The sequence below is a fragment of the Myotis lucifugus genome, unplaced genomic scaffold (assembly GCF_000147115.1).
Source record: "Myotis lucifugus unplaced genomic scaffold, Myoluc2.0 scaffold_41, whole genome shotgun sequence".
In the NCBI taxonomy this organism is placed as follows: Eukaryota; Metazoa; Chordata; class Mammalia; order Chiroptera; family Vespertilionidae; genus Myotis; species Myotis lucifugus.
The window spans coordinates 6,532,137-6,553,955 of NW_005871089.1; the positions used below are offsets into that span (position 1 = coordinate 6,532,137).

The window sequence follows — 21,819 nt, forward strand, 5'->3', positions numbered from 1 at the left end:
TGGATAATAGAGACCATTATAAACGTTTGAACAATAATAGATACAGAGGCAGAGCTGCCTCACACAGATTGTCAAACTGCAGCTGGAAGGCCGGGGAGGGTTGGGGTGCAGGAGGGAGGGGGGTAAGAGATCAACTGAAGGACTTGTATGCATGCATATGAGCATAACCAATGGACATAAGCCACTGGGGGGTAGGGGAAGCGGGGGTATTGTCAAGGGCGGGGGAAAAAAGGACACATATGTAATACCCTTTGTAATGCTTTAAGCAATAAAAAAAAAAAGAATGAAAAAAAAAAGAAATTGATAGGATTAAAATCAACTGGTATAAATACAGATGTAACAAGACAACAGAAGACAGAACCTAGAGACAAAACCTATCGAGAGAACATGGCAAAAGATCCTGGACAGAACATGGCTACAGAACTTGGCTGTAGAACCTAGAGATAAAACATGGCAAGAGAACCTGACTAGAACCTGGCGACAGAACCTGACTGGAGATCCGGGCTAGAACCTGGCTGGAGAACCTAGCGAGAGAACATGGACACAGAACCTGGCACCAGAACTTGGTTGGAGATCCTAGCCAGAACTTGGTTGGAGATCTTGACCAGAACTTGGCTGGAGATCCTAACCAGAACCTGGCTGGAGAACCTAGACAGAACCTGGCTAGAGAACCTGGAGAACCTGGCTGGAGAACCTAGAGAGAACATGGCAAGAGAACCTAGACAGAACTTGGCTGGAGATCCTGGAGGGAGAACCCAACTATGCTGATCAACTGAAGGCTGCCTCCATGTCATTCCTTCTTCGCCGACTCCGTCCACACCTTGGGGAACCCCTGGACCTGCTGGGGCTGGACCCCAACAGCCTGCACCAGAAGATTTCTGCATTACTCATTGCTAAAAATGTCTAGCACAGAACTGCACTAGGATTAATTTGTTCACAAGAAGAAATTAAAACTCTGCATTTGGTTTCCACATACAGCAGCTCTATTGAATAACATGCATCTGAATATTAAGTTGCAAAGGTATCTGAGCAGTTAATTTTTCATGTGCATCTTCTGTTGAATGTTTTGGTTCAAGAAAGAATGTTTAGAGCTTTTTTAAAGACTTCAGTTCTTAATGTAACTGTACTCTTCTGCATGAAAAATCATAACCAACACGGCTGCAGTAGACTTCTTAGTGGTATCCAGCACCACTTGCAGAGGGCTGCTTTATCACTTTAATTGTACTTGAGTGTAGGACTCTAGTGTTCTTGGGTGTGTTGCATGGGCTGCATTATTTACAGCATTGTATAATAACAACTAGAAGAGGCAGTATACTTCATTGATGCTTGTCTGGTAATATCACTTCTGTGTTATAATGGAAGGTTTTCTGTGATGTATGAAACTTGTGTTTTTTATACATAAATGAGTATAGTTAGATTAGTGTTGTGGTAATGCCTGTTTTCATCTGTAAATAGTCAAGTATGTACTTGAGGCACTACTTCTGATTTATTGCAGTGCTCAGTCTTAGTTTTACTTTTGTTCTTAAAGCATTCAATTTTGCTTTCAAATCTTTGTACCTTAGTTCTGAGTTAGATTTGCAGATGTGTACAGATAGTTCATATTTATGTATTGTACATAATCATGCTATCCAGCATTGATGCTATATTGTATTATGTAAATAATAAAAGCCATGTACAGAGGGGGAAAAAAAAGTAGGCTGGCTGATGCAGAAGATAGAATCAGTGATTCAGAAGACAGGTAAAAAAAAGCCAATCAACAACAACAACAAACTTTTTTAAAAAATTAGAATAGTTTATGGAACTTTGGGACAACATGGAACAACAATATTTACATCATAGGGGTGCCAGAAGAAGAGAGTGAGCAAAGGATAGAAAACCTGTTTCAAGAAACAATGACAAAATCCTAGCCAGTCTGGCTCAGCGTTTAGAGTGTTGGCCCACAGACTGAAGGATCATGCATTTGGTCAAGGGCACGTACCTCAACTGCAGGCTTGATCCCTGACCTGGTCAAAGTATGTGCACAGGCAACCAATTGAGGTGTCCTAAGTATAGCCCAACCACAGTGATTAGAGCGTTGGCCCTTGGACTGAAGGATCTTGGGTTCGATTCCAATCAAGGACACATACCTTGGTTGCAGGTTCAATCCCCAGTTGGGGTGAGTCCAGGAGACAACCAATCAATGTGCCTCTCACATTGATGTTTCTCTCTCTCTGCCTCTCCCCCTCCCTTCCACTCTTTCTAATAATCAATGGAAAAAATATCCTCAGGTGAGGAATAACAACAAAAAAGACAGAAAATGTACCTAACCTGGTGAAAGAAAAAAATCACACATGTTCAGGAAGCAGAATCCCAATCAAGATGAACACAAGGAGACTCACACCAAGACACATCATAATTAAAATGGCAAACACTGAAGACAGAGAGAGAATTTTAAGGGCACCAAGAGAAAGAGTGGATATAAAGGCTGTGGTATATTTACACAATTGAATACTATGAGGCTGTAAAAAATGAGATCTTAACCTTTGCAATAGCATGGATGGACTTGGAGATTATTATGTTAAACAAAATAAACCAGTCAGAGAAAGACAAATAACATATGATCACACTAATATTTCCAGTCTAATGAACAAAATAAACTGACAAAATAGAACCAGAGGCATGGATACATGGAACAGACTGACAAATGTCAGAGGGGAAGAGGGTGAGAGGGACTGGATAAAGGAAAGTGAAGGAATTAGCTAAAGAACATATATGTATAGCCCATGGACACAGATAATAGTGTGGCGAGGGCTAAGGGAGGGGGATGGGGCCTGGGTGGAGGTGGTAAAAGGGGGGAAATGGGGGACATCTACAATAGTGTCAACAATAAAATATTTAAATTAAAACAAAAAAGAAGTCTAACATCACCAAGTGTTGGAGAGTGTAGGGAGCGGCTCTAGGGTCAAGCCTCGGGCTGACCTGTGGTAGGACCACAAACAAGTCCCAGCCTGGAGGACAGAGCTCTCCTAGCATAATTAAGCCTGACCTTGTAGCCCTCCCTAATTCCTTCCTAAGTAGCTAATGGGCTGTGGGAGGTGCAGATAGTGTTGCCAAAACAAGAACATTTGTATACATGTTAATCTACCCTTGTTTTAATCAGACTATAAAATAAAGCATCGGCTTGCAGGCTGGGTCTTTTGTGTCCTCACTCAGGTACGGGAGATCTACTGAGCCCCAGCTGTATTCTCTTATCTGTCTTTTCTTCAACCCTTCACCGCCCCTCCTCAGGTTCACCCTTGGCCGTGCTGGCGTGGCACAGGAGAGGATGTGGACCAATGGAAATTTTACACATGGCAGGTGGGTACAACCATTTAGGAAAACAATTTGACACTATTTTATGAAGTTGAACCTTCAAAGACCCAATAATTCTACTCCTAGGTATATACTCTAGAGCAGGGGTGGGGAATGTCTGGCCCGCAGGCTATATGAGGTGCACAAAATCATTTGGTCTAGCCCTGCCAAGGCATTAGGGATAAGTTAATAAAATGTTTGGCCCATGAATGATGTTATAAATATCCAAATGGCCCTTGGAAGAAACAAGGTTCCCTACCATTGCTCTAGAACATAACATTCTCAACAGGGGTGATACTACCCTCAAGGGGATAAAATAGTTTTGAGGATAGTAGGGTATAGGCAAAAAAATCATACTCTTTTTATGCATAAAGCACTGATATGCAGTCAGTACATCTGTAGTATTAGAATTTTATTAGAAGAGGACTAACTTGAGGGGAAGGGTGATGTCTATGAAAGGCTCCTAAGTGAGGCAATAATGAAAAAACATTTGAGAAACAATGACCTAGAGATACACCTGCACACATGCACCAGAAGAAAAGTATAAAAGTATTCATAGCAGCACTATTCATAGCAAAAATCAGGAAACAATTCAAGGAGCCATTAGTAGAAAAGCAGATGAATAAATTGATATATATGCACCAACAGATGACGAATTAAAAAGTAACAATCCTTCAACTATCAATAAAAAGGAGTAAATCACAGCTACATACCACAAGAGGAATTTCAGTAAAATAATGAGTGAAAAATTCAAGTCCCAGAAAACAACTGTAATAGTAAATCAACACCTCTAGAAATCTAGTTCCTCAGTACTCCCAAGTGAGGTCCTGGAACAAAGACTCCATAGACTCCTAGATGAATGTTTGTCACTTAGTGGGTCCTGAATTTAATTTAATAGGTCATAACTAACATTTTAAAAATATGAAATAGAAGAGAATAATCAAAATGACTACTCACAGTAAGGGTAAAGCTTGTTTTGTTTTATAAATATGTATACACAGATACACACATCCCTATCCACAGATTCTAAAATCTAAATAATTCTGAAAACCTTAAATTTCTTTCATAAGTTTGGTGCAAAAATTCACAGGGCAGCCTGGCCAGTGTGGCTCAATGGTTGAGCATCGACATATGAGCCAGGAGGTCACAGTTCAATTCCCGATCAGGCACATACCCATGTTGCGATCACCAGTAAGGGATGTGCAGGAGGCAGCCGATCAATGATTCGTATCCTTGATGTTTCTATCTCTCTCTCCTTCTCCCTTTCTCTCTGAAATCAATAAAAAATATACATATTTTTTTTAATCCACAGGGCAGCCCTAACCAGTTTGGCTCAGTGGATAGAGCGTCGGCCTGCGGACTGAAGGGTCCCAGGTTCGATTCCGGTCAAGGGCATGTTCCTTGGTTGCGGGCACATCCCCAGTTGGAGGTGTGCTGGAGGCAGCTGATTGATGTTTCTCTCTCATCAATGTTTCTAACTCTATCCCTCTCCCTCTCTGTAAAAATCAATAAAATATATATTTTTTAAAAATTAGCGAAAACTAATCTGAAATGCCCTAGGCTATTCATAGCCTTTATTCTTTTTCTTTTTTATTAAAATATATTTTTATTGATTTCAGAGAGGAAGGGAGAGGGAGAGAGAGATAGAAACATCAACGATGAGGGGACTGCCCTCTGTCGGTGGATCTCCAGGGGTATAGGCTTTGATGCTTTCCCTGGTGGGCAGACCCCTGGGGATGTGGGCCCCATGAAGTATGGTAGCAATCATCTCAGGTAGAAACTATAGTTTAACTTTAACCCTGCTGTTTGATTTCTGTACTTATTTGTTTGCTAAAATAATAGAAAAGTTATTATAATTTTCTGAATTATATAAATCACCCATTCGATTGAATACCCTATAAAAAAAAAAAAAAAAGAAAAGAAACATCAACGATGAGAGAGAACCATTGATCGGCTGCCTCCTGCACAACTGGGGATCGAGCCCGCAACCCGGGCATAAACCCTTGACTGGAATAGAACTTGGGAGAGGAAAATGGCGACCGGCAGGAAGGTAGGGAGGGAGAGAGTGTGAGAGCGCAAGGAAGTGATAGAGGAGTGTGTGGACCTGTGTGGTGTGTCTGGAATCGAACTTGGGACCCTTCAGTCCAAAGTCCAACGCTCTATCCACTGAGCCAAACCAGCTAGGGCAGCCTTTATTCTTTTACACTCCTTATAATACATTCCATTGCAGAAATATTAATGTTTGGTTATAGCATGGTATACATGTTATCTTCTTTTTTTAAAATGTATTTTTATTGATTTCAGAGATGAAGGAAGAGGGATAGAGAGATAGAAACATCAATAATGAGAGAGTCATTGATTGGCTGCCTCCTGCATACCCCCTACTGAGGATCAAGCCCACAACGGGGCATTTGCCCTTGACAGGAATTGAACCCGGGACTCTTCAGTCCACAGGCCGATGCTCTATCCACTGAGACAAACCAGCTAGGACCATGTTATCTTTTAAAGTTCAAGATATTACAAAAGCCTTCTGGACCTAAGAGTTTGTGATAAGTGATTAATAACCTTATCTATGTATGTAACTCTACATATTTGTGCACTAAGTCATAATGTAAAATATATTTCTGGCCCTGGCAGGGTGGCTCAGTTGCTTAGAACGTTGACCCATATACCAAAAGGTTGTGGGTCGATTCCTGTTCAAGGCATACACCTAGAATGTGGGTTTAATCTCTGGTCAGGGCAAGTACAAAGAGAGGCAATCGATAGATATTTCTCTCTCTCTCTCCTTTCCTCTCTCTCTAAAATTAATAAAAACATATCCTCGAGTGAGGATTAAAAAAAATTGTAATTAAAAAAAACCCCACACATATTTCTGACTAGGTTGAGTTAAAGTCTGGAAGTCACTGGCTAATGACAGTTTTCATGGACACTGGCCACTTCATTCATTCTTATTCTACAAAACTCCAGGAAAGAGACATGCCACACCTTTATGATTCAGAATGTTCTTGTGCATTTCTTATTTAAATTCTTCCCATTTTACTTTTAAGACCATTTCTTGTTCTGAGGAAGCAGTAATCAGTTAGTCATCTTTTATAGGTGGCCTTTAAATGGAACACAATGTCTAAAATTTACATCATTCCTAAATTCAAAGAATAGAAAAAAAAGTAAGTTAAGAGGGCCCTGTCACAGCCTTACCTTCAGCAGGTTTAGGACTTTCTTGCCAAGATCCAGCTCAAAGTTGGTATAATTAGAACCACACATGTCATAGATAAACACCAGTCCATTTCTCTGAGTTTCAAAGCTGTAAAGCAACCATTGAACAAAAACATTTAAGTAATCAGATGAATGAGGCAGATTGAAAGCCTGGGGCAAAAACAAAAGCATAGGACACATTTGGGACCAAAATAACCGCCTCCCTGAACACTAGCCTTACAAAAAGATGATTTACCTTTGGTATCTGCTATGCTTATTGTGATATTGTGATTTGTAATAAGAACTATATATTTGGTCTTTGACCCTGCTCCTGGCATAATTCTGAAAACTCTTGGAATTTCCTAAGTGAAGAGCTCAATAAAGGTGTCTGTTGTCATTGAGGTGACTGCTGGAATGTCACTAAGTTACTAAGGATGGGTATTGGTTGCCAGGGAAACCAAACACTTTCAGCTCCATCCCCACCTGGGAAGGAAGTGTGGGGGCGGGGCTAGAGACTGAGTTCAATCACCAATGGATAATGATTTATTCTATCACACCTAAGTAATGAGGCCTCCATAAAAATTCAGAAGGATGGGGTTCAAAGAGCTTCCAAGTTGATGAACATGTTGAGGTATTGGGAGAATGGCTCTCTCAGAGAGGGTATGGAAACTCCGTGCTCCTTCCTCATATCTTGCTCTATGCATCCCTTCCATCTGGCTGTTCCTGGGTTATATCCTTTTATCATAAATCGGTAATCTAGTAAGTAAAATATTGCTCTGAGTTCTGTGAGCCATTCTAGCAAATTCATCAAATTCAAGGAATGGGTGGTTGAAACCTCTGATTTACACAGCCTATTGGTCAGAAGCAGAGGTGACAACCTGGACTTGCCATTGGTATCTAAAGGGGGTAGAAGGAGACAGTGTTTAGGACTGAAAATCCTTAACCTGTGGGACCTGAGGCTATCTCCAGGTAGACAGTGTCAGAACTGAGGTGAATTGTGGACCCCTGAGCTGGTGTGAAAGAACTGCTTGATAGTGTTGGGAAAAGCCTCACATGTTAGAATTGGGATTGGAATCACACTTACTGATGCATATTTGACCAGATTTATCAAGTACAAATCTCCTAAGTTGAGAATGTTCCAGAGCATCTAGGTTATTGAAATTTGAACTGTTTTCTTGTATGTGTCTGAATCTGCCTATCCAAATTCTATAACATTCCATGTTCAGCTCAAAAGTTTCCTCTTCCATGAAGATCTGTCTCCCTGATAACTAATAATCAAATGTACTGCCTGCCATACTTCTCCTTCTTGAAGCCCCACAAATCTTCCTGTGGATCTTTATTACAGCTCTTAAAGTATACCAACTTTGTATAGTTATCTGATTCTCTCCTAGAGTGGAAATGGGTTTTGTTCACTCATTATCCCCAACAGTCCCTAGCACAGTCCTTGCAACACAGGCCCATAATGATTGGTCACTGAATTGTAATCCAGTGGACTGGAAGTTATCACGAAGAAAATACATTATACTTGTGAAAAACTAAAAAAACAAAAACAAACTCTAAGCTTAATGACTGTGAATTTGTATCTATTGACTTGTAGGAAGAGAACCCACAAATAGTCTTCGGAAAACATCCTCAAAAGTAAATTGGCCCAAGCCAGTTTGACTCAGTGGATAGAGCATCAGTCTGTGGACTGAAGGGTCCCGGGTTTGATTTCCTGCCAAGGGTACATACCTTGGTTGCAGGTCAGGGCACGTGCAAGGAGGCAACCAATCAATGTGTCTCTCTCACATCGATGGTTCTCTCTCTCTGTCTCTCCCTGTCCCTTCCACTCTCTCTAAAAATCAATGGAATCTACCTCTGTAATTTACTCAAGAAATGTTTTCTTACATAAAAAAAGGTAAACTGAAAGGTGGTGAGCCTATTCCAAGATTGAAGTTGGGAACACATGAAGATATGAAAAGTATTCCTCAGTGCAACCTTAATGGCTAAGTACTTTTCAAAGTTGCCTCTTCTACCAAGCCAGATCCTTACTTGTTTTAGTCTAGACACAGAATAAATTATTACTTCACTGGACTATTCACAGGTAATTGCAAGAGTTTTCACATTTGCCGAAACCAGTTTGGCTCAGTGGATAGAGCGTCGGCCTGCGGACTGAAAGGTCCCAGGTTCGATTCCGGTCAAGGGCATGTACCTTGGTTGTGGGCACATCCCCAGTAGGAGGTGTGCAGGAGGCAGCTGATCGATGTTTCTCTCTCATCGATGTTTCTAACTCTCTATCTCTCTCCCTTCCTCTCTGTAAAAAATCAATAAAATATATTTTAAAAAAAAAAGAGTTTTCACATTTATTTAAAATTGAGAAAAAATTTTGGCTCAAAACACAATCCTGAAATCAGGGTCTCATGTTATTTTGTACACTAATTTTTTTGTATGACCTCCTGGAAGCCTCTATACCTTTATTCTTTCAATAAAATCTAAGACAGAAGCACCAATTCACAAAGTAGTATTTTAAAAATATCTAATTGTGAGGTACACCCAAGTTTCTCTAGCAGCCCCTTCAAATGGCCCCTAATATGCTAAATCTTGACTCTTTTTATGACCCCAGAGAGATTATGATTCATCAAGAGCAAAGATGCTATTAATCGAATGGCACCATTATTGTCCAGGTCTAGAGACTTCTCATTTCTTCACAAACTCATCAAAGACCAAATTCAAAGAATTATAGAATTTCCCCTCACAGCTCCAGCTTGAGGCAGGAGACTGAAACAGAGAGAAGACAGTGCCAGAGGAAATAGAATTTAATTTTTTAAAAGTATTTTTTTATTGATTTCAGAGAGGAAAGGAGAGGGAGAGAGAGAGAGAAACATCAATGATGAGAGAGAATCATTGATTGGCTGCCTCCTGCACACCCCCCCCCCCCCACACACACACACACAGGGGATCGAGCCTGCATACTGGACATGTGCCCTTGACTAGAATCGAACCCGAGACCCTTCAGTTCGCAGGCCAAAGCTCTAGCCACTGAGCCAAACTGGCTAGGGCAATTTTTTTTTTAATCCTTACCCGAAGATATTTTTTCCATTGATTTTTAGAGAGAGTGGAAGAGAGAGGGAAAGACAGACAGAAATATCGATAGAGCATTGGCCAGGGCCCAGGCCGGGGAGGAGCATGCAACCAAGGTACATGCCCTTGACCGGAATCCAACCCGGTACCCTTTGGTCCCCAGGCTGGCAAGGACCAAAGGGCACTGAGTCAAACTGGCTAGGGCTAGAATTTAATTTTTAAAAAGCAATCTTACAAAATGATGCAGGTTCTATATTTCCAAAAACTGTTCATCCTCTGAAGGCACATGAAATAAATAAAAATGGGATAGGATTTTCACTTTTCTGGGTATAGAATATGAGGTTTACAATAATAGCTAATTCCCTACTAAGAATAATTGCTTCCCTCCTGAATTTGATTCCTGAGCTGGATGCTACTGGGAACACCAAGAAGTTTAAAACACAGTCCTTCACATGCTTCAAAAAAATCGAGGGGAGGGGTGGATGAGGAACTATCAATGAAACAAGATTGGTTACAGATCACTTTGAAGACCATGGATGATGGGCATGTGGAAATTTATGGTAGCATTTCTTCTCCACCTAGGGAGATTTGGGAATTTTCTCTTATGTAATGTTAAAAAAGAAGGTACTCTCCCCTTATGGAGCTTACAATCTAGTAATAGATTTTTTTAAAAAAATAATATAAAATAAATAACATCATTAAAGCCATGCATAATTAAACACAAAATGACCAGTATTAGTAACAACTGCTATTAAAGTCAGAATAAAAAGAATTTTATTTGTGACAGGTTGGAGTGGTGACAGGGCCAGTCATAGAGGTTGGACCTTAAAAAAGGGCATTATATAATAAAGAGGAGAGCTTTCCTCCTCTTCCATCCTGGTTCAAGGTAACATGGGAAAACAAGAATTTCTTCTCACTATTGAGAAGATTTTCCTTGGAGAAAAGACGACATTTATGCACCTTCTAAATAATGAGGGGTCACTAGGGTTTTTAAGAAAGAAATGGACATCATGAAAAATGTTATGATTTTACCTTTATGGTGCTCCTGTGGGATCAAATACTCACACTGGAAAGAGCAAGCTTTGGTTACTGCCATGCCTATATGAGAGCTTTGACTCTCTAAGCTGCCCAAGGAGGAAGGCCAATACTGAATTTTCTGGTAAAGGGGTCTTTCATTCATTTCCCTGAGTTAAAGTAGAATTTTAAAGGAACCTATATTCTGGAAATCATGCCTGAAGACCAATCACCGAAAAGAACTGAGACACTCCACACTTCTAATTGTGCAGTACTGGGCCCCTGAGACCACTGGTCCTCTCTCCTTAGTAACTTCTCCTTTTCAGAACAACGTTGTGTGTAGTTTAGATCTATCTCCCGCTAAGCATCAAAAGCAGAAGCTAAATACTATGAAAATAACATTAACAAGGCAGTAACAAGTAAACTAGACAGAGAGCTTCAACTGAGACAATCCTTTGGCTATTCCCATCCCTTAAATCCATAGTATGACTAAAGCTGTGCAGAGCTCTGTTACTGTATCAGGTATCAGCCCTAAATATATCACTCCTAACCCAGAGGACCAGCCCATAACATCCAGAGCAATAACAAGCTGTAAAGGCAAGCACGAAGGTAAAAAGTACAGCAGAAAAACAACATAGCAGGGTACAAATGCTCTAGCCAAGAGAAAAAAATACAGGATCTTAGAACTGCTTGGACCAATATGTGATGACTGTAAAAGAGTCATATAACTTCTTGGGACTTCAGTTTCCTTTTCTATAGAATATTAATGATATTATTTACCTTAGAGGGGGAGAGATATAACCTGAACTGGTTTTTTTTTTGTTTATGTGCCTATTGATAAACAAGATTTTACTTAACTTTATACTTTTGGACTCTTCACTCCTGATTGTCAAAATCCTCTGAGTTAAATACCATTTTTCCTATTTTACAAAGATACTGAGGCCCCAGAGGGTTTTGAAAAGTCAACAATCAGGGACGAGTAAACAAAAAGAACCAGCACAGGCCCTGACCAGGTAGCCCAGTTGGTTAGAGTGTTAACCTGATATGTCAAGGTTGCAGGTTCAACCCTTGGTCAGGGCATATACAAGAAGCAACCAATGAATTGTAAGTGGAACAACAAATTGATGTTTCTCTCTCTCTCTCTCTCAAATCAATCAATAAATATTGCCCTGGCTGGTGTTGCCCAATGGTTAGAGGGTCAGCCCTGGAACTGAAGGGTCGTGGGATCAATTCCAGTCAAGGGCACATACCAGGTTGCAGATTCCCCACCCTGGTTGGGGCTGATGGGGGAGGCAACCAATTGATGTGGCTCTCTCAAAGTAATGTTTCTCTCTCTTTTTCCTCTCTCCCTCTTCCCCTCCCTCCCACTCTCTCTAAAATCAATGGAAAAAATATTCTCTAATGAGGGTTAATCAAAAAAAGGGGGGGGGGGAGGGGCCCAGGATGGTGCCTCAAGTGGTTGAGCATTGACCTATGAATCAGGAGTTCACAGTTCGATTCCAGGTCAGGGCACATGCCCGGGTTGTGGGCAGCTGATCATGATTCTCTGTCATCATTAATGTTTCTGTCTCTCACTCTCTTTCCCTTTCTCTCTGAAATCAATTTAAAAAAAAAAATTTTTTTTTTAAAGGGACAGCAGAGGCTGGTCTGGGAGGTTCAGAGAGGTGGCCCAGCAGCACAAGAAGAAAAGGAGCCCCAGCAGGGGGGAGGGGGTTGTCATCCAACACACAAGCAGGGAGACCTTGGATGCACTGCTCAGATTCTGAAAGTACACAACACCACTGCAGCCAAATTATCCTTCAACCATCAAGTAGAATAACGATGTTTTCAAAAAAAAATAAAAAATAAAAGAAATATTTTTAAATTGCTATTTGCTCTCTCAGTTTCTGTTATTCTGAAAAGAGATAGCAGGTAAAGATACAGAAAACCCACCAGCTTGATAGTATCTGGAAACATGCCAAGCCTTGAAGGACATGGGACATTTTCCATACGTAGCACTCACTGCTCAGGACATATCCGAGAAACATATGGAAGGCACTGCTAAGTTTTATCAAATCAAGAACTGTCACTTTCCCATCTGAATGTTGACCACCTAAAAGATAATCTCACCTATCCACAGCTCTGTCTAACAAGTAAAACAGAGCCTGAAGTACCACATGTTGCACTGATTTGTGGGGATGATGCAATCTGGCAGTGAAGAGGGCAATGGAGGCTCCTGTTGGGTCCCGAACATCCTAGAGCAAATAAAACAAAAGACATTAGAAATCAAATAGAAAATCCCAATAACCTCTAAGGATTATTATATCCTGGACACAGCTTTCCGATATGAAGATAACAGATACTGGCAATACTTCTCTGACTTGCATCAATTGCTTCAGAAAGGGAAGGGAAAAAAGTTTATGTCATCCCACGAATGATTCTCAGAAACCCCCCGCCCCAAACTATATTTCAGTGATAGGGAAAAAACACATTATCTTAAATCTTCAATTGCAGAAATTAAAATATGGTTTACACTGGCTGATTAGCTAATTTCCCAGGCAGGATGCCAAAAGAAACAAACAGCAGAGGAAAACTATAAAATCCACCCATTGTATACTTACCTGCAAGGCTATGATTTCTAATTGAAGCTTGCATTCAATAACATAGGACGGGCCTCTGACACATTATATACCCATTCCAAAGGCCTTGATTGTTATGGACCAATGAAAAAAATTTTCTAAATCTACAGTACAACTGATTTTCAATAATTTCAATTATTACTAGAATAATTTTATGCCAAATTGCACAGCTGCTTTACATCTGCTCCTGACTGTGGAAACTCTAGATTCGGCATAAGGTATGCAGCAACAAAGTCCAAAGAGGACAACAGCTACAAAAAGAAATAATGAGACATTACAAGAGGGGTCCATGAAGACTCACTAAGATGGTGAATTTTCCACTAAGAATCTCAGAACGGAGAGGTTCTTCATGAGGTTTCAGATTCACAATGCCTTCCTTCCTTCGTGTTTCCTAAAAATAAAGCACACAAGATAAATTAATATAAAAATACTATGCACCCTAGCCAGTGTGGCTCAGTTGGGTTGTGTGCCATCCCATGCACCAAAAGGTTCCCCGGTAGGGGTCGTGCAGGAGGCAGTCTATCAATGTTTCACTCTCACATCAATGTTTCTCTCTCCAGCTCCCTTCTACTCTCTTTCTCTCTCTAAAATAAAAAAATAAAAAAATAAAAAAATGAAAATCAATAAAAAATATTTTAAAATAATAAATTTTTTATATATATATATTTTAAAGAGATTAAAAATGGTGGCAGAGTAAGTGAATGCTGCATGGACACACTCCCAGGAATTACAACTAAAATACAAAAAAACTTCCAGAATAATCAATGGAAGACAAGGGTTGCTATCTGCCAGGAATAGACGGCTAGAAATGCAGGCAACCTCTTAGAAGGCCAAAGCACAGCCCTAACCGGTTTGGCTCAGTAGATAGAGCGTCAGCCTGCGAATTGAAGGGTCCCAGATTCAATTCCGGTCAAGGGCATGTACCTTGGTTGCTGGCACATCCCCAGTAGGGGGTGTGCAGGAGGTAGCTGATCGATGTTTCTCTCTCATCCATGTTCCTAACTCTCTATCTCTCTCCCTTCCTCTCTGTAAAAAAAAATCAATAAAATATATTTTTTTTTAAAAAGGGGGGCCAAAGCATAAAATTTAGTATATAGCCACTCATCTTGTGCTCTGGCAGAGGGAGGGCAGAGTGCACTGGAGCTGTGTGGGCAGAAGCCAGGACTGGGGGCTCTGGAGTTAGAGCTCAGAAGGCAGACACCCTGGTTTCCTGTGCTGAGTCATCTTTCTCACACAGACATTTGCTATACAGGAGCCTTTGCCTGGGGGGAAGAAAGCTGACCCACCATATTGGAAAACACCTTGCCCCAAGGTGCAAAGTTCTGAGGCTCAATAGGAGACAGAGTATGAGAGTTAGTCTCCAGGCAGAAGCAATTGCCCCAACCTGTTGAAAAACTCTTGCCACACCTGTAAATGATTACTTAAGGACTATTTAAGACAGAATCCTATCAGTCTGTAGGAATTGGAGGTCTCTGGAGGAGTTGAGTCTTTGCCTGGTCTAATTAATCAGAAACAGCATTTGACACTATCCTGCACTAGAAGTTAGTGTAGCAGACCTACCTAATACATAGTCATAAACCCAAACAGGCAGCCAAAATGAGGATACAAAGAAACAACCCCCAAATGAAAGAACAAGAGAATTCTCCAGACAAAGATATAAAAGAAATGGAGAAAAAAAAAATCTGATATAGAGTTCAGAATAATGATGTTAAACATGCTCAACAGCATGAGAAAACATGTAGTAACTATAAAGACGGAAATAAAGAGTGACATGGCAAAAATAAAAGACATATTAGAAGGAATACACAGCAGATAAGGGGAAGCGGAGGATCAAATCAGTGAATTAGAAGACAGGGTTGGAAAAAATCACTCAATCAGAGAACAAAAAAAGAAACCCCACAAAAAACAGGAGGACAGCTTAAGAGATCTGTGGGACAACATGAAACGTAACAATATTTAAATAGTAGCTGTGCCAAAAAAGACAGAAAGGGAGAAAGAGATAAAGAACATGTTTGAAGAAATAACGGCAGAAGGAAAAAGTCACAGAAATTCAGGAGTCATAGAGAGTCTCAAGGAAGAGGAACTGAAACAGTTCCATGGCCAGACACATCCTAATTAAAATGCAAAAAATTAAAGGCAAAGAGAGAATCTTAAAGGCAGCAAGAGAAAAGCAAACTGTTACCTATAAAGGAGCTCCTATAAGGCTGACACCTGATTTCTCATTAGACACTCTGTAGGCCAGAAGGGAATGGCATGAAGTACTCAAGGTAATGGAAAGCAAGTACAGTGGGGCCTTGACTTACGAGTTTAATTCGTTCTGTGACGGAGCTCGTAACTCAAATTACTCGTATGTCAAATCAAAAAGTGAACGAGTGAGACACGTGATGCTGGGCTGATGTTGTGGTGTTCACTGTGATGTTCGCTGTGCCAACTAGAGGTGGGGTATCTGAAGCTGGCCCATAACCCGAATTTTAGCTCGCAACTCAAAGCAAAAAATTGGCCGAGAGACGGCTCGTATCTCGAAAAACTCGTTAGTCAGGACACTCGTAAGTCAAGGCCCCACTGTATCTGAAACCAAGATTACTATATTCAACAAGACTATAATTCAAAGTGGATGGTGAGATAAAGAGCTTCCCAAACAAAAAAAGGCTAAAGGAGTACATCACAACCAAGCCAGCATTACAAAAAATGCTAAAGAGACTGCTGTAATGAGAAAAAGAAATAGAGGGAGAAATCTAGGCATACAGAATTAAAATGGCAATAAATAAGAACCTATTAATAATAACCTTAAATTTAAATATATTAAATGCTCCAAACGAAATAGGGTAGCTGAATGGCTACAAAAACATGACCCAAATACAGACAGTCCTCAGGTTATGTTGGACTCGACGCAGGTCGTTTCATGGTTACATCGCCATCTCCCATTTATTTATTAAGAAAAAGTTCTGTCATTTCGATGTATATACATATGTGCTTTATGTTTTTTATCATTTATTTACCACAAGTAAAGGTCAGGAATTGTTATCTTTCTCTTAAATTTTTTTTTACTGTTTCACTTCATTATTACTGTGTATGTGTTCCATGTGAGTGACGTAGGTGCTTATGTAGGTGGGTTCCAACTTACGGCGAAAACTGCATTAAGTCACGCCGTAGGAACCAATCTCCGACGTAACCCGAGGACCTAATGCAGTGGTTCTCAACCTTCTGGCCCTTTAAATACAGTTCCTCATGTTGTGACCCAACCATAAAATTATTTTCGTTGCTACTTCATAACTGTAATGTTGCTACTGTTATGAATCATAATGTAAATATCTGATATGCAGGATGGTCTTAGGCGATCCCTGTGAAAGGGTCGTTCGACCGCCAAAGGGGTCATGACCTACAGGTTGAGAACCGCTGACTAATGTATATGCTATCTACAAGAGACCCACCTTAGGACAAGACACACACAGGATGAGAGTGAAGGGATGGAAAAAATGTTTCCATGCAAATGTAAAAGAAATAAAAGCTGGAGTAGCAATACTCGTATCTGACAAAATAGACTTCGAAATGAAGGCCATCACAAGAGACAACAAAGGTCACTACATAATACTAATGGGATCAATACAACAAGAGGATATAACCCTGGTAAACAAATATGCTCCCAAATATAGGAGCACCTAAATATATATATATATATATATATACATATATATATATATATATGTATATATATATATAAACTTCTAGAGGACTTGAAGGGAGAGATCAACAACAATACAGTCATAGTAGGGGATTTTAACACCCTGCTGACTTCACTGGATTATCTTCCACACAAAAAATTAACAAGAAAATAGTGACTCTAAAGGACACACTGGATCAGATGGAGTTAACTGACATTTATAGAACATTTCACCCCAAAGCTGCAGTATATACATTCTTCTCAACTGCACATGGATCACTCACAAAGATAGACCATATGTTAGGACACATAACAAGTCTTTACAAGTTTAAGAAGATTCAAATCATATCAAGCATCTTCTCCGATCACAGTGGAATGAAATTAGAAATCAACTACAGTCAAAACACCCAAAAACATTCAAACACATGGAGGCTAAATAGCATATCATTAAACGAGATCAATAAGAAAATCAAAACATTCCTGGAAACAAATGAAAATGAACACACAACAACCCAAAATCTCTGGGACACAGAAAAAGCAGTCCTGAGAGGGAAGTTCATAGCACTATAGGCTTACTTCAAAAAACAAGATAAACATAAACTATTTAACCCTAAAACTAAAAGAACTAGAAAGAGAACAAGAAAAGCCCAGAGTAAGCAGAAGGAAGGAAATAATTAAGATTAGAGCAGAAATAGATAACAAAAATTAAAAATCAACACAAAAAAATCAATGAACCAAGAACTGGTTCTTTGAAAGGATAAACAAAATTGATGAACTGAGCCAGACTCATCAAGAAACAAAGAGAGAGGACCTAAATAAATAAAATCTGAAAGAAAGTGGAGAAGTAACCACTGAGACCACAGAAATACAAAGGACTTTAAGCAAATACTATGAACAATTATATGCCAACAAGCTGGACAATGTGGATGAAATGGACAAATTCCAGGAAAACTACAATCTCCCAAAACTGGGTCAGGAATAATCAGAAAACCTGAATAGACCAATAACAAGTGATGAAATAGAAGCAGTAATCAAAAAACTCCAAAAAAAAACAAAAACCCAAATCTGGATGGCTTCACAGGGGAGTTTTACCAAATATTCAAAGAAGAACTAACACCTATATTCCTCAAACTATTCCAAAAAGTCCAAAAGGAAGGAACACTTCCAAGTTCTTTTTATGAGGACAGCATTACCCTAATTCCAAAACCAGATAAAGACACTATAAAGAAAGAGAATTACAGGCCAATATTCCTGATGAACATAGATGCTAAAATCCTCATTAAAATATTAGCAAATCAAATCCAGCAATATATTAAAAAGATCATACACCATGACCAAGTGGCATTTATTCCAGGGATGCAAGGCTGATACAATATTCACAAATCAATAAACATGATACATCACATAAACAAATTGAAAGACAAAAATCACATTATCATATCAACAGACACAGAAAAAGCATTAGACAAAATCCAACACCCATTTTTGATAAAATCAGCAAAATGGGAATACCAGGAGTATCTCAAGATGATAAAGGCCATATATGACAAACCTACAGCCAACATCATACTCAAAGGGCAAAAACTAAAACCATTTCCCCTAAGAACAGAAACAAGACAGGGATGTCTGCTTTCACCACTCTTATTCTGCATAGTACTGGAAGTCCTAGCCACAGGAATCAGATAAGAAGAAGAAATAAAAGGCATCCAAATTGGAAGGAGGAAGTAAAAATAAATAGCCGATGATATGATATTGTATGTAGAAAACCCTAAAGACTCCAGAAAAAAACTACTAGAGGTAATAAATGAATTTGGCAGGATACAAAATCAATATCCAAAAATCGATGGCCTTTTTATACACCAATAATGGATTCTCAGAAAGAGAAAATAAACAAGCAATCCCATTTACCATTGCAATTAAAACACTTAGGAACAATCTTAACCAAGGAGTCAAAAGATCTGTATTCGTAAAACTACAGGACGTTGAAAAGAGATAGAAGACTCAGAGGTGGTCACTGAGCAGTTCGGGCTCCTCTCGTTCACGCACCTCACTCAGCTTCCTCTGCGATATGCCTGAGATTAAGAAATTCGAAACTGAAGAAGACAGAAACGCAAGAGAAAAACCCACTGTTTTCAAAAGAAACGATTGAACAGGAGAAACAAGTAGGCAAATGGTAATGAGGCACACGCCGCCAATATGCATTGTACATTCCACAAACATTGCCTACTTATTTTACTTCTTTTAGCTGTCTAACTTTGTAAAATGCAAAGAGGTTGGATCAGTTTAAGTGACTGTGCTGCCCCTTTTCACATCAGAACTACTCACAACTAAGGCCCCACCTGCTGCTCCCATCTGCCTGGCTGGCTGGCAGGGAAGAGAAAGAACTTGCATGTTGGTGAAGGAACGAACTGGGTGAGACGATGGTGAAATCTAGAGTAAAAACCAAGCTGGTCCAAGGTGTCCTGCGGGCTATAAAATGCAGTTTAATCAGATTGCCATTTTTTTGTTGTTCAAATTATTTTAATTATTGGAATGCACAATTTTTTAATATGCAAATAAAAAGTTTTAAAACCTGAAAAAAAAAGAGATATAAAAAGATGTAAACAAGTGGAAAAATATATTGTATTCATGGATTGGTTAAATCAATATCATTAAAATGTCCATAAGACCCCAAGGCAATCTACAGATTCAACCAATCTCTATTAAAATACCAACAGCGTATTTCACAGACCTAGAACAAATACTCCAAAAATTTATATGGAACAAAAAAAGACCCGAATAACCGCAGCAATCTTGAGAAAGAAGAACAAAGTTGGAGGAATCACAATACCAATTTCAGGTTATACTGCAATGCCACCATAATCAAAACAGCCGGTACTGGCACAAGAACAGGCATATAGATCAATGGAACATAATAGAGACCCCAGAAATTGACCCACACCATTATACTCAATTAATATTTGACAAAGGAAGCAAGATCATACAATGGACTCAAGACAGTCTCTTCAATAAATGGTGCTGGGAAAATTGGACAGATACATGCAAAAAAATGAAACTGGACCACCAACTTACACCATACAGAAGAATAAACTCAAAATGGATAAAAGACTTCAATGTAAGTCGGGAAGCCACAAAAATGCTAGAAGAAACCATAGGCAGCAAAATCTCAGACATCTCTCCTAGCAAAATGTTTACAGATAATCTCCTAGGCCCTAGGACCTAGGGCAAAGGAAACTAAGGAGAAAATAAACAAATGGGACTACATTAAAATAAAAAGTTTCTGCACAGCAAAAGAAGCCAGCAACAAAATGAAAAAAAGGAAGCCCACTATATGGGTGAACATATTTGGCAATGATACATCTGATAAAGGGTTAATATCCAAAATATTTAAGGAACTCATACAACTTAACAAAAGGAAGACAAACAATCCAACTAAAAAATGGGCAAAGAAACTAAATAGACCCTTCTCCAAAGAGGACATACAGATGGCCAAGAGAAAAAAATGCTCAAAATCACTGATCATCAGAGAGATGCAAATTAAAACGACAATGAGGTTATCACCTCCACCTGTCAGAATGGCTACTATCAACAGCCCTAGCTGGTTTGGCTAAGTGGCTAGAGCTTCAGCCTGTGGACTGAAGGGTCCCATGTTCAATTCAGGTGAGGGCACATGCCCGGGTTGTGAACTCGATACCCAGTAGGGGGTGTGCAGGAGGCAGCTGATCGATGATTCTCTTTCATCATTGATGATTTTAACTCTCTCTCCCTCTTGCTTCCTCTCTGAAAACACTATATATATATTTTTTAAAAAGCCCTAGCCGGTTTGGCTCAGTGGACACAGCGATGGCAAGTGGCCTGAAAGATCCCGGGTTCAATTCCGGTCAAGGGCACATGCTTGGGTTGTGGGCTCCATCCCCAGTAGGAGGCATGCAGGAGGCATCCGATCTATGATTCTCTCTCATCATTGATGTTTCTATCTCTCTCTTCCTCATGAATCAATAAAATCTTACATAATAATAGAAAAACATGCAAATTGACTGTACCTTCGCTATGCCCCAAGCCACGCCCACCAGCCAATCAGAGTGACTATATGCAAATTAACCCAACCAAGATGGCAGCCGGCAGCCACAGAGATGGAGCAAGCAGGAGGCTTGGTTGCCCCAATGATAGAAGAAGCCAAGCTTCCCGGCTGGCTGCTGCCTCCTCTCAAGGCAACAAAGTTTCAATTATAGAAGGTAAATAAACCCCAGATACCTGCTTCCAGTTGCCATGGCCACGGAGCTGGAGTGAATAAAAAAAAAAAAAAAAAGGAAATGCTGGGAGCTTTGGTCACCGGGGGCTTGGTCAGTCTGAAAACAGCCATCAGCCCCTCACCCAGGCTGGCCAGGCTCCCCAGTGGGGACCTGCACCCTGATCCCGGACACCGTTCAGGGCAAACCAGTCGGCCTCCACCCGTGCACCAGGCCTCTATTCTATATAATAAAAGGGTAATATGCAAATTGACCCTAACATCAGAATGACTAGGAATGACTGGTCACTGACACACACTGACCACCAGGGGGCAGATGCTCAATGCAGGAGCTACCCCCTAGTGGCCAGTTCACTCCCACAGGCGGAGCTCTGCTCAGCCACAAGCCAGGCTGATGGCTGCCAGCACAGTGGTGGTGGGAGCCTCTCCTGCCTCCTCAGCAGCACTAAGGATGTCCGACTGCAGCTGAGATCTGCTCCCTACTGGCAAGTGGACATCCCCGAGGGCTGCCGGGCTACCAGAGGGATGTCTGACTGCCAGCTTGGGCCCGATCCCCCAGGGAGCGTGCCTAAGCCAGCAGGTAGACATCCTCCGAGGGGTCCCAGACTGCAAGAGGGCATAGGCCGGGCTGAGGGACCCCCCCGAGTGCACAAATTTTTCTGCACCGGGCCTCTAGTGTGTGTGTGTGTGTGTGC

General features: G+C 40.4%; 1 protein-coding gene across 2 annotated transcripts in view; it reads right to left on the reverse strand.

Annotated features, from left to right (window-relative positions):
- PTPN9 (protein tyrosine phosphatase, non-receptor type 9) overlaps window positions 1-21,819 on the reverse strand; it is a 104,985-nt gene that overhangs the window by 68,038 nt on the left and 15,128 nt on the right. For both annotated transcript variants that reach the window (XM_023753145.1, XM_006087902.3), the window contains 3 exons: window positions 13,516-13,605; window positions 12,706-12,830; window positions 6,526-6,631 (listed from right to left, as the gene is read on the reverse strand). In XM_023753145.1, coding sequence (XP_023608913.1) covers window positions 6,526-6,631; window positions 12,706-12,830; window positions 13,516-13,605 — 321 coding nt within the window. The remainder of the gene's footprint in view (window positions 1-6,525; window positions 6,632-12,705; window positions 12,831-13,515; window positions 13,606-21,819) is intronic.